This window comes from Elgaria multicarinata, chromosome 3 (genome assembly GCF_023053635.1).
Source record: "Elgaria multicarinata webbii isolate HBS135686 ecotype San Diego chromosome 3, rElgMul1.1.pri, whole genome shotgun sequence".
In the NCBI taxonomy this organism is placed as follows: Eukaryota; Metazoa; Chordata; class Lepidosauria; order Squamata; family Anguidae; genus Elgaria; species Elgaria multicarinata.
This window is the reverse complement of record NC_086173.1, coordinates 5,807,493-5,820,697: the sequence shown is the minus strand read 5'-3', so window position 1 is coordinate 5,820,697 and position 13,205 is coordinate 5,807,493. Positions and strand designations below refer to the sequence as shown.

The following is a 13,205-nucleotide window of genomic DNA, read 5'->3' as shown; positions in this document are numbered from 1 at the left end:
CTATTTTCAAAATATTCCCTTTTCATATACATTAATTTTTTTTGAACTTCCTCTAAATTTAAATTTTCTAATTGTTTCTTCTTAGCTTGTATTTCTATTAATTTATATTTATTTTTACCCTGCCAATATTCTTCCTCCAAACTTCTAATTTCTATCTCTAGCTTCTCCTGCTCTGCATGCTGTTGTCTTTTTAAGTTGCACATTTCTCTAATACAGATTCCTCTTACTACAGCCTTCATGGTGTCCCAAACGACTGACCCAGCTGTTCCTCCCTTTTCATTGATTTCCCAGGACTCTGACAATTCCCTCTTAATTTTTTCTACCACTTTATTATATTTCAATATTTTTGTGTTCATTTTCCACCTGTACGCCTCTTTGTAATTCTTAATTGCAAATTCTAAACTTAACAATGCGTGATATCATCCTTTTTTATGGTTTCTAATATAAATCCACTTTTTTTAAAATCAAAGTGGCCACTCAATGACTTTTCATAATAAGCTACCCACTTGATCCTTATCATATTTGCATTCTCGAATCCTTGATGTGTTTCTTGCATCATGATAATGTCAGATCCTTCCTTATTAAACATTTGTTCTATTCTCCTCCTTTTCACGACTGCCCCCAAACCTTTAACATTAAGTGTTGATACTTTTATTTTTTTAACCATATTCACCCTTTTGATGTCTCTTCCGATCCCTTGTGCTCTGTAACTCAAATTCACATATATAAAAACACAAACACCATAACAAAACCCTTAATCCCCTTACTCTAACCCATACCATCCCCCCCTCCCCCCTTCCCCCCCTCTTCCCCCCCCAAATCCCCATAAGTCTAACGCTCCAGCCATCTACTTTAGGGGGAGGGGGGAGGCAGTGCTGCGCCTGGCCGGCAAGGTCTCTATGTTTAACATTTCTATCTACAATTATCTCATAATACAGTTAACAATTCTATTACATCCCAGATGCCCCAGCCTCATCTCCCCCCCCACCTGTTTCAGTCACACTTGCTTCCTCATACAGACCCAAGCTCTTCAACAACTCCTTACCCTGATCCAAAGAAGTTACTCTGTGCTCCCCCCTACCATATGTAAATCAGGATAACCCCATGAATATGTAATGTTTTTTTTCACTAATATTTCAGTTATTGGCTTAACACTGCGTCTCCAATTCAGTGTGTGCTGACAAAGATCATTATAAATTTGCACTGATTTGCCTTTATACTGTAGCTGGGCCATAGATCTCAGTTTCTTCATAACTTGCTCTTTTTTATAATATTTGCCAAATTTCACCAAAATATCTCTGTTAGCTCCTTTATAATTTTGCCCCCCCCACTCTATGGACACGGTCCAATTCGCTTTCCTCTAATTCCAAATCAGGCATCATCTCTTTAAACCACTTCAAAATTATATCTCGCAAATTTTCTCCTTGTACTTGAATTAAATGTTTAATGTGAAGTGATGAACAACGATTTTGATCTTCTAAGGCTATCAGCCGTAATTCGTGGTCCTGGAATTGCACATTAGACGATTTTTCAAAAGCCTCCTGTCTCTTCTCGATCAGGTCTGCTCCTGCCTCCAAATCCTTTATACACTTGACATTCTGTGCGATTTTATTAGCCAACACAATCATCCGCTTATCCAATTTTTCCGTTTGCTGGTCCATTTTTTAAAAAATGATTACATTGTTTTCTGCAATAACACTCTTGATTTCAGCTAAGGTGGCTGGCTGGCTGCCAGCTGATTTTCCACCTTCGGCCATTTCAATCTCTTCTGCAGCTGTGTCTGTATCTTGCTGCTCTTCTTCCGAAGCCAATTTTTCCAAATGGGGGAGGTTATGATTACTGGGTCGTTTCCTTGACCACGTAACTTTTGCAATTTCCTTTTTAATCTTTCTTTTTATATTCGACATAGGGCATAAATCTCCTTCTTAAATCCCGGCTCCACTTCTTGCCAGGCTATTTTTATCTCTCTGTGCTTTTCAATACTTAATAACTCTTTCTTCTCTGGGGGGGGGGGAATTTCACCACACATCAAGACAGCATTTACTGGGGGAGACCGAAACAACCATAAACACAGTCCCGACAGCACCAAACAGCCGTCTCCCCGCCAAACGCTGCAAACGCTCCAAAGCTACAGTCCGCCTCCCCCCGCCCTTGATCTCAAATTAGCACACCGTCCGTCCGTCAGTCTGTCCCTGGGTTACTTTCACTCTATAAAGCCAGTGTTTTACAGCTCTTCACTTTCCAATAAAAAGTGAGATTCACCATAAATCAAGTCCACGTCTCTAACAAAAAGAAACCATTAACTGCCGTGCACTTTCCGGCACCCAGCAGTCAGTTTCACTTTCCACAGAGACATTTCTCCAGCCGCTTCAAATTTCTCACTTTTAAATCATTTCAACTTTGCACCATTATCAGCAACATCAACAATTAATATTCATAGTCCTTTTCCATCGTGTTTGAAATTTATGCCCTTTTAGAAGGAGATAATTGACTTTTCCGGCGTGGCCGGTTGGAAAGTTAAGAAACTCTTACCAGCTCCATGGCCGCCAAGCTCCGCCCCCCTATACTTTTTGCTCACAAGTCCTGTTCAAGGTCCCCTGTAACATTAATTAAATGTTTCCTCCTTGCAAGCACTATCTCTTGTATTGCTTCTGATAAGTTGTGTGTATTCGTGTCTATTACTGGCTTCCTTGCATATATTTTTTCTTTTATAGCAAAATTACTATGCTATTAAAGGAAAGGAAATAAATAACGGAAGGAAGCTAGTAAATTAAGTCCTTCACCTGTTGCAGGGGAGAGAGGCTGACTAAATAAGGAGCAATTCATTGCTAATTCTCCCAACTGTGAAGAACAGGAAGCTATAACAGAGGCAGAAACTGCAAAGAGGAAGGTTTAAATTAAAGAAACAGTTGCCCATAACAGCCTTAATTGAACTTTACATGTCCACAGTGGACAGGCAAGTGCAATTTGCAACAGAGAGAAAGAGAGAGAGAGAAAGAGAGAGAGAGACTATGCAGACAAAGGATGCCAAAAGAAAGAGGCTAGTGTGAATGCAACTTTGAGACCTCTAGAGTTATTGGCTGTAGGAATTTATGTTTCAGTGTATTAAAATGAAGGGGAAATGGACACAGAAAAATGTTTGCACACGTATAGACACATGCAAATACTTGGGATGACTTTACATAGGTCTCCATTTGTCCCCCCCCTTATTTTGTACACTTTATTCCAGTTTAATGAATTCCAGTTTAATGAATTCGCTCATGGCGAATAGAGTTGGTCTCCAGACAAACAGGTAGAGACCTCTTTTATACATTGGATGAGAAGGAGTTGTTTTGAGGCTGTCTATGCGCTGCCTCATTATCTGAGATCCTGCTCCATGCCTCTGCTAACTCTCTTTCAGGCCTTTTCTGAATGTTACCAGGTTTTGCCCACTTCTTTTCAAGCCCGTTTTTTACACATGAAGGGCTAGAAACCAGTGCTTTTAAAAATGAAAGCCAAGAAGCAAAGGAGACTGTTTTCTGCACCAAGAACTGATATTTGTATTTGCTTGATATAATCATGGAATTGTTGAACACAGACAGCCCTGAGCATGTGACCCCATGGGGGAAATACCAAGACCGAATGTGAAATACCAAGACCTAATTACAAATGGCACTAAAATGTATTCAGGTTAACAGTTTAATAAAGTTTAATTTTAATAACATTTAAAATACGTTAAATGTCAACTGCTGAACTTGGTTGGTCAATCATCCCAGTGCCTTCACACTAATCATTACCATTAGTAATATATAACTAGAGCAGGGATACGCAACCTTTTGTGGACCATGGGCAAATTTAGCAATCTGAAAAACTGTCCTGGGCAGCATCACAAAGGAGAAGGAACCTCCCAAAAAGGGTGAGATCTGCCAGAACACATCATACAACCCCTTTGAACGCACAGTTTTCAGTGCCAACAGAAATCTATTTCATAGAAAAGAAATTCTTCTTCTCCCTCCTCCCCTGTCAGCCAACTCATTCCACTCTCATTCTGGATCACCAGCAATACACTCCCTCCCCCCTCTCTTTCTCTCTCTCTCTCTCAGACACCTCTCTCTCTCTCTCTCTCTCTCTCACACACACACACACACACACACACCTTTCTCTCTGTCTCTCATTCCCGCCCCCTCTCTCTCACACATACAGAGCCCTCTCTCTCTTACACACACTTTCTCTCTCACACACCCCTCTCATATACATACTTGTTTTTCTCTTTCTCTCTCTCTTACCCCCACCCCACCCTTGCTCTCTCCCCAGTCTTTCTCTCTCTCACACACACACTTTCTCTCTGTCTCTCATTCCCGCCCCCTCTCTCTCACACATACAGACCCCTCTCTCTCTTACACACACTTTCTCTCTCACACACCTCTCTCATATACATACTTGTTTTTCTCTTTCTCTCTCTCTTACCCCCACCCCACCCTTGCTCCCTCCCCGGTCTCTCTCTCTCTCACACACACAAACACACACTGTCTCTCATACACAGACACACATGCCCTTAGCCACCCATCTTCTGTCCATTCACAATATCACACACATACATACCAGGTATCCTTGAGTGGAGATGATAGGAAGTTTAGTTGAACCCCTCTGGAGGGTGACGGGTTGGGGAAGGCTGGCCTAGCTCATGGGAAGCTGAAGTCATGTTGGAGATAGGGAAAACAGAGGGGATTTGAGAAGGGCTGAAGAAGGAGCCTTGAGGGAGCAGCTGGAGGTCATGGCAAAGCTGGGGAGGATCAAGACGAGGTGCCAAAGGAGCTGTGAGATGGTCCCAACGGGGCTGAGGAAAAGGGGCCCAAGCAAGGACGGCCGGGACCAGGGCAGTTTGGACATTGCGCTTACCTGCTTGGAGAAGGAGTCCTCGAGCTCAGTGATGTCATTGCAGAATCCTCCGGAAGAGGAGTGCAGGGAGCTGGCGTCCAGCCCAGCCCGGCAGGAGCCACCGTAGGGGAGGCCACGGTCCAGCAGGTGCGGCCGAGCAGTAGCCATGGTGCCCTCATCCAGCGAGGCAGGCTTGCCTTCGAAGTACGGGGCATTCTGGGCCTTATCGTACTCCTCAAAGGAGTACTGCATCCGCATGTTCGAGAGGATGATGCGTCGCGACATGCGGCTCTCAGAGGCCGAGCTCCGCAGGCGCTCAAACTTCTTGTTCATGCGGTACTGGCGGAAGGCCGTCTGGATGGTCCGAGCGGCCCGCCGGCTCAGGAAATAGCCCCCATACTTCCGCTCCAGCATCTCCACCTGCAGCAGGCAGCAGAGCAGGAGGCAAGAGGGCAGGAACAAATTAATGGGGTTAACAAGAGGAGAATCAAGAGGCAGGCAGGTAGGTAGCTGGGGAGAGGCCATATCTGCAAACCAGGTGGCATGGTTTATGGAGGCCCTTGACCAAGATCTCACAGTGAGCCATTCTCAAACAGCAATGGACTCCGAGAGTGTTTTCACTTCCATCCCTTGGGAACATCTGAAGCAGCCTTATCCTGAGCCAGACCATTGGTCCATCCAGCCCAGTACTATCTACTCCAGGGGAACCCAAACATTTTTAGAATTCTGGGAGAGTGTTGTAGGTGCCCTTTTCACAAAATGGCTGCCATGGTGGGCATGGCCCATCACAAAATACTCATTTCCCAGAAGGCAAACTGGTGAGAAAGAAGAAAGAAAGAAAGAAAGAAAGAAAGAAAGAAAGAAATTTTGCTCTACAGCAAGCTAGCCTCCCAGTTAAAAAAAGTGTTTTAATTTTTAAAAAACTTAAGAATTAAAATAAAATAAAATCAGGAGGAGCAGGCAGCCTGGCAGGTGCCAAGAGGTATCTGTGGGCACATGGGCATCCACAAGCACCATGTTGGGAGACCCCAGTTCTACTCTGATCAGCAGCGGCTCAGAAGGAGAAGGGTCATTTCCATATCCTGCTACCTGGTTCTTTAACTGGAGATGCTGGGGATTGAAGCTGGGACATTCTGCAGGCAAGGCAGTTGCTTTACCACTGAGCTACGGCCCCTCCGCTCAAACCCCCCCCCCCGGCTTTCACCCACATCTCCCCTTCCGCCAGCCCCATGTGTTCACCCAATTGCAGAGGGACTGGAATGGGGCAAAGCAGGGCTTCCGGATGGATCCAGCCACACAATTCTCTACTGTTTTGCTTTGACCTTCTCAGAAGCCCAGTCCAAAGCCTGGAACCTTCTCCAAGCCTGCAGGCACATCTCACGTTGGGCAGGCCATGCAAGAGACAGACTTGCACTGGTTCCAGCTTTCCTGGATTTGCTGAGCCAAGCGGGAAAGGCAGTGAAGTCAGCTCAGCGGGCCTCACAAGACCTCAGTCCAAGAAACATCTTCCGCCAGTCATGAAGGCAAGTGGCGCTCACGACTTCAGCCTTCCCCGGCCTGCTGCCCTCCAGGTATTTTGAACTACAATTCCCAGTGTTATCTGCTAGCCCTGCTGGTTGGAGCTGATGAGAGCTGTGGCACAAAAACATCAGGAGAATGGCAGATTGGGGAAGGTTGAATTAGCTTATATAGGGCTCCAGGTGAGATACGGGGTCCCTAGCCCTATCTGAACGTGTAACTGTGTTTTACCTGTTTTAAATGGTTTTAAAATGTGTGTATGTTAAAGATTTTATATTATGTTTTCATTATATTGTATTTTTGAGGTTATGATTCTTTTGAACTGCTCAGAAAGCTTTAGCTATTGGAGGTATAGAAATAAAACAAATTAAATGAAAAAAAATGTAATTTCTGAGCTTACCTTTTTGTCCTGAAGGTCCGTCGAGAGCTCATAGCTGTCCGACAGTGCCTTGGACCGCTTGCTCTCCTCCTCTTCCTGCTTCCTCAGCGCCACGCTGGCTGGCTGTAGCCGAGCTCGCTGGGCCCACGGGAGCCCCGGGGATGGAGTGTGACAGACAGACGAGGAAGAGGAGGAGGGCGCCAAGTCGTAGTGCTCCACCTTGCCCACTTCAGGGGCACAACGGTATGGAGGCTGGCTGCCCAGATTGTCCACTATGGTGCCAGCCTCACTTCCTGGCGGGTCTCCTTCCACGCTGCAGGAGAGAGAGAGAGAGAGAGAGAAGGCTTAAATGAAGGCTGAAGAACATTGTGACCTGAAAACACTGCATCCCATTGGCCTCATGTCACAGACTGGCCAATTCAGCCACCCAGGGCCAAAATGAACCTGACGCACAAGATACAAGATCGGCTTCCCAGTGGCTGTTTTTAAAACTTAAAATCAGCTGCATCCCTCTGCCAGTATTATCAGAGTAGAAGCACTGCTGGAGGGAAGGTTTTACCCTCCTCCAGCTGCCTCCCATAGCATTCCCCTGACCGAACAAACACACTTCCTGAAGCTTCTGTTATCTCTGCTGGGGTACCACGTCTGTATTCCTTCCCTGCTGGGGCTAACAACATCTTGGGGAGAGGGGTAAGTTAGATCAGGGAAACAACATATGGGGGGAAGAGTTAAAAACTGCCAGCACCACAGATCAGAGGCCTCCTTTCCAGCTGCTTTGAATGTATTTATTTATTTTTAAAGTTGGGAGATGCCATGACAGGTCTCCTGTATCACATCAGTTTTAGCCTTGAGAGGCCTACGAATTTCCTGCTTCTTCTTAGGGATCTTACAGGCTGTGATTGGCTTCCAATCAGCCTTCTGGGAGCCCTATATAAATTTTCCTGGATAGGTCAGCAATTGACTGCAATTGAGATCCTCACTGAGAGCAAAGGAGATCTGAAGAGTGTTGCTGAGGCATGTCCTGGGACTTTTATAAGATATGGGTGGGGTCTAAGGGACTTTTCCAATGTGATGCAATTGATAAAACCACGTGATTTCAAGACTCATGTATCAGTGTATTGGGGCCCCCCTGGAACTGGAAAGTCAAGAGATGCAATGGCAGCTGATTGTCATGCCTATTGGAAACCCAGGGGGCAGTGGTGGGATGGATATAATGGACAGGACACTGCTATATTTGATGATTTTTATGGGTGGATACCATTTGATGAATTACTAAGGGTAATGGATAGATACCCATTGAAAGTTCAAGTGAAGGGGGGAATGGTTGAATTTGAATTCAAATGGCCCGCCCAAGATCAGCCCGCCATAAATGGAGGAGAAACGGTTGGTTTAAAAAAAGGCGGGCTTTTGCCAAGAGAAGGAGGGACTCCTCCAGATGGAGAAGAAAGAATGGAATCATGAACTTAAAATTCACAAAGAACTTCCCATTCAATATGGGAGCATCAACTGACACGGGTCTATGGCGCACTGACAGACTGCAGTTCTCACTGTCTGATTTTGCAAAAAATGTCCCCTGGGATTATTACAGAATTAGAAAAGTTCTGGTTACAATTATCCCAACAGTGATTACTTCTAATACTGCTACATCTACAGGTTCTACTATAATAGACCTAGATGGCAACCTCATTCCTAAAGGAAGTAAATATACAGATGATCCATATGCATTCAGGAGTTCCAGCAGAAGATGGAACCCCCTTAGAGTAACTACTTCATTCCATTCCACCCTCCTACTTATGATCCTCACCCTTGTTTTCTGGGTATGAACCTCAGTAAGTGCTTTACACCAGAAAGTGCTCCCTGACTGAACCCCAACAACCCAATCTGACTAGCAGTCTTGGGTGGCTTAATGGCAAACTTCCTGCTATGTAATATAACTAGCCAGGGTAGCCACATAATCCAGTGAACAGAGAGCCGCTTCGTTAGGATTACAAGTTAGGGGCAGGCATGAGGGGTGAATTGTGTTGGATGTCACAAGCGCTATCCAATAGGTGCTCATGATGACATTTATACAATCACATTCCAGTCAAAAGTGCAAATCAGTTTTTCTTCCCCCTTCCCCAATTCGGGGGAATAAATGCTTTTTCCCAGCAAACATATTATTTTGGTTTGAGCGCCAGGAAAATGCAATATGCTTGAAAAAGAGCTGATCCTTTGAGCAACGATGTCTATATTCTACAAATGTAATGAGCAACAACATTTGTGAAGTATAAGCTGGTTGTGTGGAAAGGCAGAGACATGGGATTTTCACAAGGGCAGAGGAGGAGGAAATGTTGTTACTCATGCCGAGTTGCCAGGATCAAGGTGGCCTGGAAAATCTAAGCCAGGGATAACCAACTGGAGCCTTGCAGATCCCATTTGGCCCGCAAGAGGATTGGAGCCCAATGCAAATGCTGACACACCACACCCGGCTATGCAGGCCTGCCCACCATTTGTGTGAAGCAGCTAACATACAACCCATTAAGCACAGGCTGAATCTGCACATTCTAGACACCTTGACGGTGCGGTGTCCAGATGGCACAAATGGGATCAAATGCCATTAGCTCTAATCTGTGCGCACCAAGGCTGGGCTAGCTCAATCCTGATCTCCCACCACACAGCAGATAGGGCTTGTCTCATTTCCATAAGGCTACTTGAAGTTTTGGGGTATCTTGTTTTGCAGATCCCTGGGAAATAGAAATGCTTTGTCTGCTCATTGCTTTAAAAAATGTTTTAGCCAGGTTCTCTCGTTCTGTGTGTGTGTGTGTGTGTGTGTGTGTGTGTGTGTTCCTAATTACAGTGTTTACACCAGGGGTGGGGAACGTGTTGCCTATCAGATGCAACTCCCATCTTCTCTCACCATTGGGTATGCTGGCTAGGACTCATGAGAGCTGCAGTCCAACAATGTCTGCAGGGCCACACATTCTCCACCCCTGGTTTACTCTCTCTCTCTCTCTCTCTCTCTCTCTCTCTCTCTCTCTCGCGCACACACACACACACACACACACACACACAGAGGAGCAGACACCAATCTGATGAATAGTCCCTATTCAAACACTGCATTGTGACTCTGAATAAGCCAAGCCTCAGATACCCCCAAGCAGTCGGGTGCTACAAGGTTTAAGAAGAAAGCACAGCTGATCTAATAAAATGCATGCCTACTCATTTCCTAAACTCCTGCACAGCTTGTGAGCCACCATGCTGAACAAAGTCCACCAGCCATGTACTGTGCCTTTTGTGGGGTGCTTGGCAACTCCCTGTTTCTGTAGACTTAGGCAGGCAGCAAAAAGCAGGCTGCTGACTGAGCCCCTGGTGAGCAGAGGGTCACAGGTTGTGCCAGCCTGCTCTGGAGCACACAGAGAGGAGGAGAGGGGGGATACATATCCTAGAGAAGCCTTCCCCAACCCAGTGTTCTCCAAATGTGTTGAACTACAATTCCCAGCATCCTCGGCCAGCATGCTGGGAGTTGTAGTCCAACACGTCTGAAAGGCGCCAGGTTGAGGAAAGCTGCTCTAGGGTGAAATTTCCTTGGGTTCCAGGGCTGGAACCCCAAGGAAATAAATTTTAGTTAATTAACTGACTAATCAATTGATCCAATGGATTAAATTTAAATATATTTACATACGGGTCTAAACAATTTTCTCAGACAAAAAGCATACTCTGTTTTTAGTTGACGCATGTTGTAGCAGGTCGGGGCAGCTCAACATCTTTTGCTGCTGGAGGCAAAGGATACGAAGATGGTGCCCTCTCCCATTCTATGTACAAAAGCCAACTGGACAGGCAGATGAATGTATTTTCAATGCTGATGATGGGACCCAGCATTCTTTACTGCTCTTAAATGCAGCAGGCTTACTTAGGAGGCACAGAGCAGGCTACACGGCATGCAGGACTCTCCTCCAACACCTTGCTGCCACCTCCCCAGCATCTGCTACCTGAAGCAACTGCATCGCTCTGCCTAATGGTAGGGCCGGCCCTGGTAGCAGGCCTCATTTTAGAAGAGGCATTCCTTCCCGTGTGTGTCAAAGAAAAGGGGCATGCCTCTTTTAACATCCCACTTGCTATCTACAGTTATATAAACACTTGCATTAAAATAGATATATTTTTAATCTGCTACTGAATTAATTGAGGCCAATTTTTGTCAACTTAAGTGCTTTTAATCTATTGATTTAATGGATTAAGCAATTAAGTGCAATAATTCCCTGTCCTAAAACATTGGTAGCCGGCAGCCAGGAATAGCCCTCTAACTTCAGTAATATCTTTGGTTCTACATTAGTCATTTCAGTCCTATCACACTTCAGGAACCCTGGACTTGCGACAGAATCCCAGCATGTGGCAAGGATTCTGGGCCCTACTCTCTGTTTCTGGAGCCTAGGTGCATGGGCCTAGCTGTTGCCCAACACAAACTGATGGCCCTCAGCCTCATTTCAGATGCTGAATAGTTTCCAGAGATGCTGGGGGGCTGAACCTCGGACCATGTCTATGTAAAACATAAGTTCTACCGCAGAGTGACAGTCTTTCTGCCCCCCGCCTCCCAATGAGGGCAGAACTGGGCAGCCCTAATTGGGGGGAGGTATCTGGTTCTCCAGGGACTCTCCTCTGCACAGCCACTGGCAACACTGAGACAAGAACTCTCTTGACCCAGAGCAGCTAAGACCTGGAGCCACTTGGGATCCCCTTTCAAAGCTTATCACATGACCCCAGAGCTGTGCAAACAGAGGGCTACTTAGGGTGAAGAAGCCCGTCTTCTCTGGGTATTAGAAACTCTAGGGCTTGAACTGCCCCGAGCCTGGGCCCTCTAGCCTAGGCACCCTGGGACTGGGTGCGCTCAGGTCTCCAGGCACGGAAGGAAACAGGGCTGTGCAACATCAGTCCCTGAGACTGGCAAGCAGCAAGGTGCCTCTGGATAGGCCAGGCCTCACATCAATTCAAGGAACCCGTACTTTAGGCTCCAGTTTAAGCCTTAGTTCCTATCAGCAACTAACTTCACAGACCCTGGACTGGGGAATACACAATCCAGGTCTGCACACAGGGACAGAACCACAACTCTGCCTGGCCCCAATACCAGGCTTCCACAGGTCGCAATGGTGGACTTAATTACTTGGTGTGAAGTTAAAGATTCCCGCTTCCTTCCTGCAACAACACAGGCCCCACTTAGTAAGCTTGTATGTGGCTATCGTGTCACTCCCAGCTGCCTCCTGGGATCAAAGGACGAAGTCATACTCGAAACTGGCCAAGCCTAACTGGGCATTGATGGCTAGCTACTCCAAAAGAACCCGCAACACAGTTCCGCCACACCACCACAAACCTACTGAAAGCAGGTCACATTTCAAGGACTGATGCTAAAGGACATTTTAATGATACAAGCAATGGGATTGACATAGAATAAGATGACCCCCGCTTCCTCGTGAATGAGCAGTACACCATGACGATGATGATGCAGAAGAAGAGATACCGTACTAGAGAAAACACACAATAAATGTGCAAAACTATCACTGTGAAAATCTCTCTTAAGCGTGCAACGTGCTGCCAGAAGGCTCACTAGCAAGCATTCAGATGTGAAAAAATTCTAAGCATGCAGGTCAAGCACTGTCATGAGAGGATTCCCTAGACATACAACAGACTCTTGGCGGGGAGAAGGCAGGCAGGAGAGGGAGTCAGAGCACATCACAAGGTTCACAGTGAGAAAAAGCACAAGGAGCCTGTAACACACTGTTGAAAAAACACAAGAGTGATTAACAGTGCAGGGTGGCTCAGATGAAAGAAATGCGCAGCTGTAGTAAATGATAAGTGTGCAACACATACCATCTTGATAAACATGCACATATTCACACACGGCATGTTTTTTAAAAGCACAATAAATACGCTTCGCAGTGTAAACACCTTTGGAAACAATACACTTTTTCAAAAGCATTAAAACCCAAGAAATCCAAGCCATATATTATCCCCCAAAATAAAATAAAATAGTTAAGTGTCCAGTACAGAGGCTACAGAAGAAAATAAGCCACTGAGAAAGGAATATGATCACCACTGTGGAAAACAGAGAGAAAACGTACAATGCACCAGCATGCAATGAGCCATCGGGGCCTCCACCCTGACCCTCAAACAGTGGTTAGCTTGGCAGATACTGCTGAGAAGCCCAGGAACAGAAAGCAGTAGAGGCGAGTTCTAATGCTCCCCTCCTTATAAAGCCTCTTTCATCAGCTGAAACAGCAGCTTTGAACTCTGGTATTCCAGGCAGCTGCAAGTTCAAATCCCAGCAGGCCCATTTTCTGCCTTTTCTTGGTCAGTGCTGGAAAAAGAAAGACACTTCCCCTGTCATCAGCAGCTGCATCCCAGCATATTTGCCCTCAACACACCTTCACATCTAACAATATAGACACATTCAAGACATGCTCTTTCCTATCAGGTTCCTGGG

At 45.8% G+C, this 13,205-nt stretch overlaps 1 protein-coding gene across 1 annotated transcript in view; it reads right to left on the bottom strand.

Annotated features, from left to right (window-relative positions):
• The window catches only part of IQSEC2 (IQ motif and Sec7 domain ArfGEF 2), a 185,415-nt gene that overhangs the window by 27,878 nt on the left and 144,332 nt on the right, over nucleotides 1-13,205 (bottom strand). The window contains 2 exon segments of the mRNA XM_063119176.1: nucleotides 4,879-5,277; nucleotides 6,776-7,067. Of these exon segments, the coding sequence (XP_062975246.1) occupies nucleotides 4,879-5,277; nucleotides 6,776-7,067 (691 nt within the window).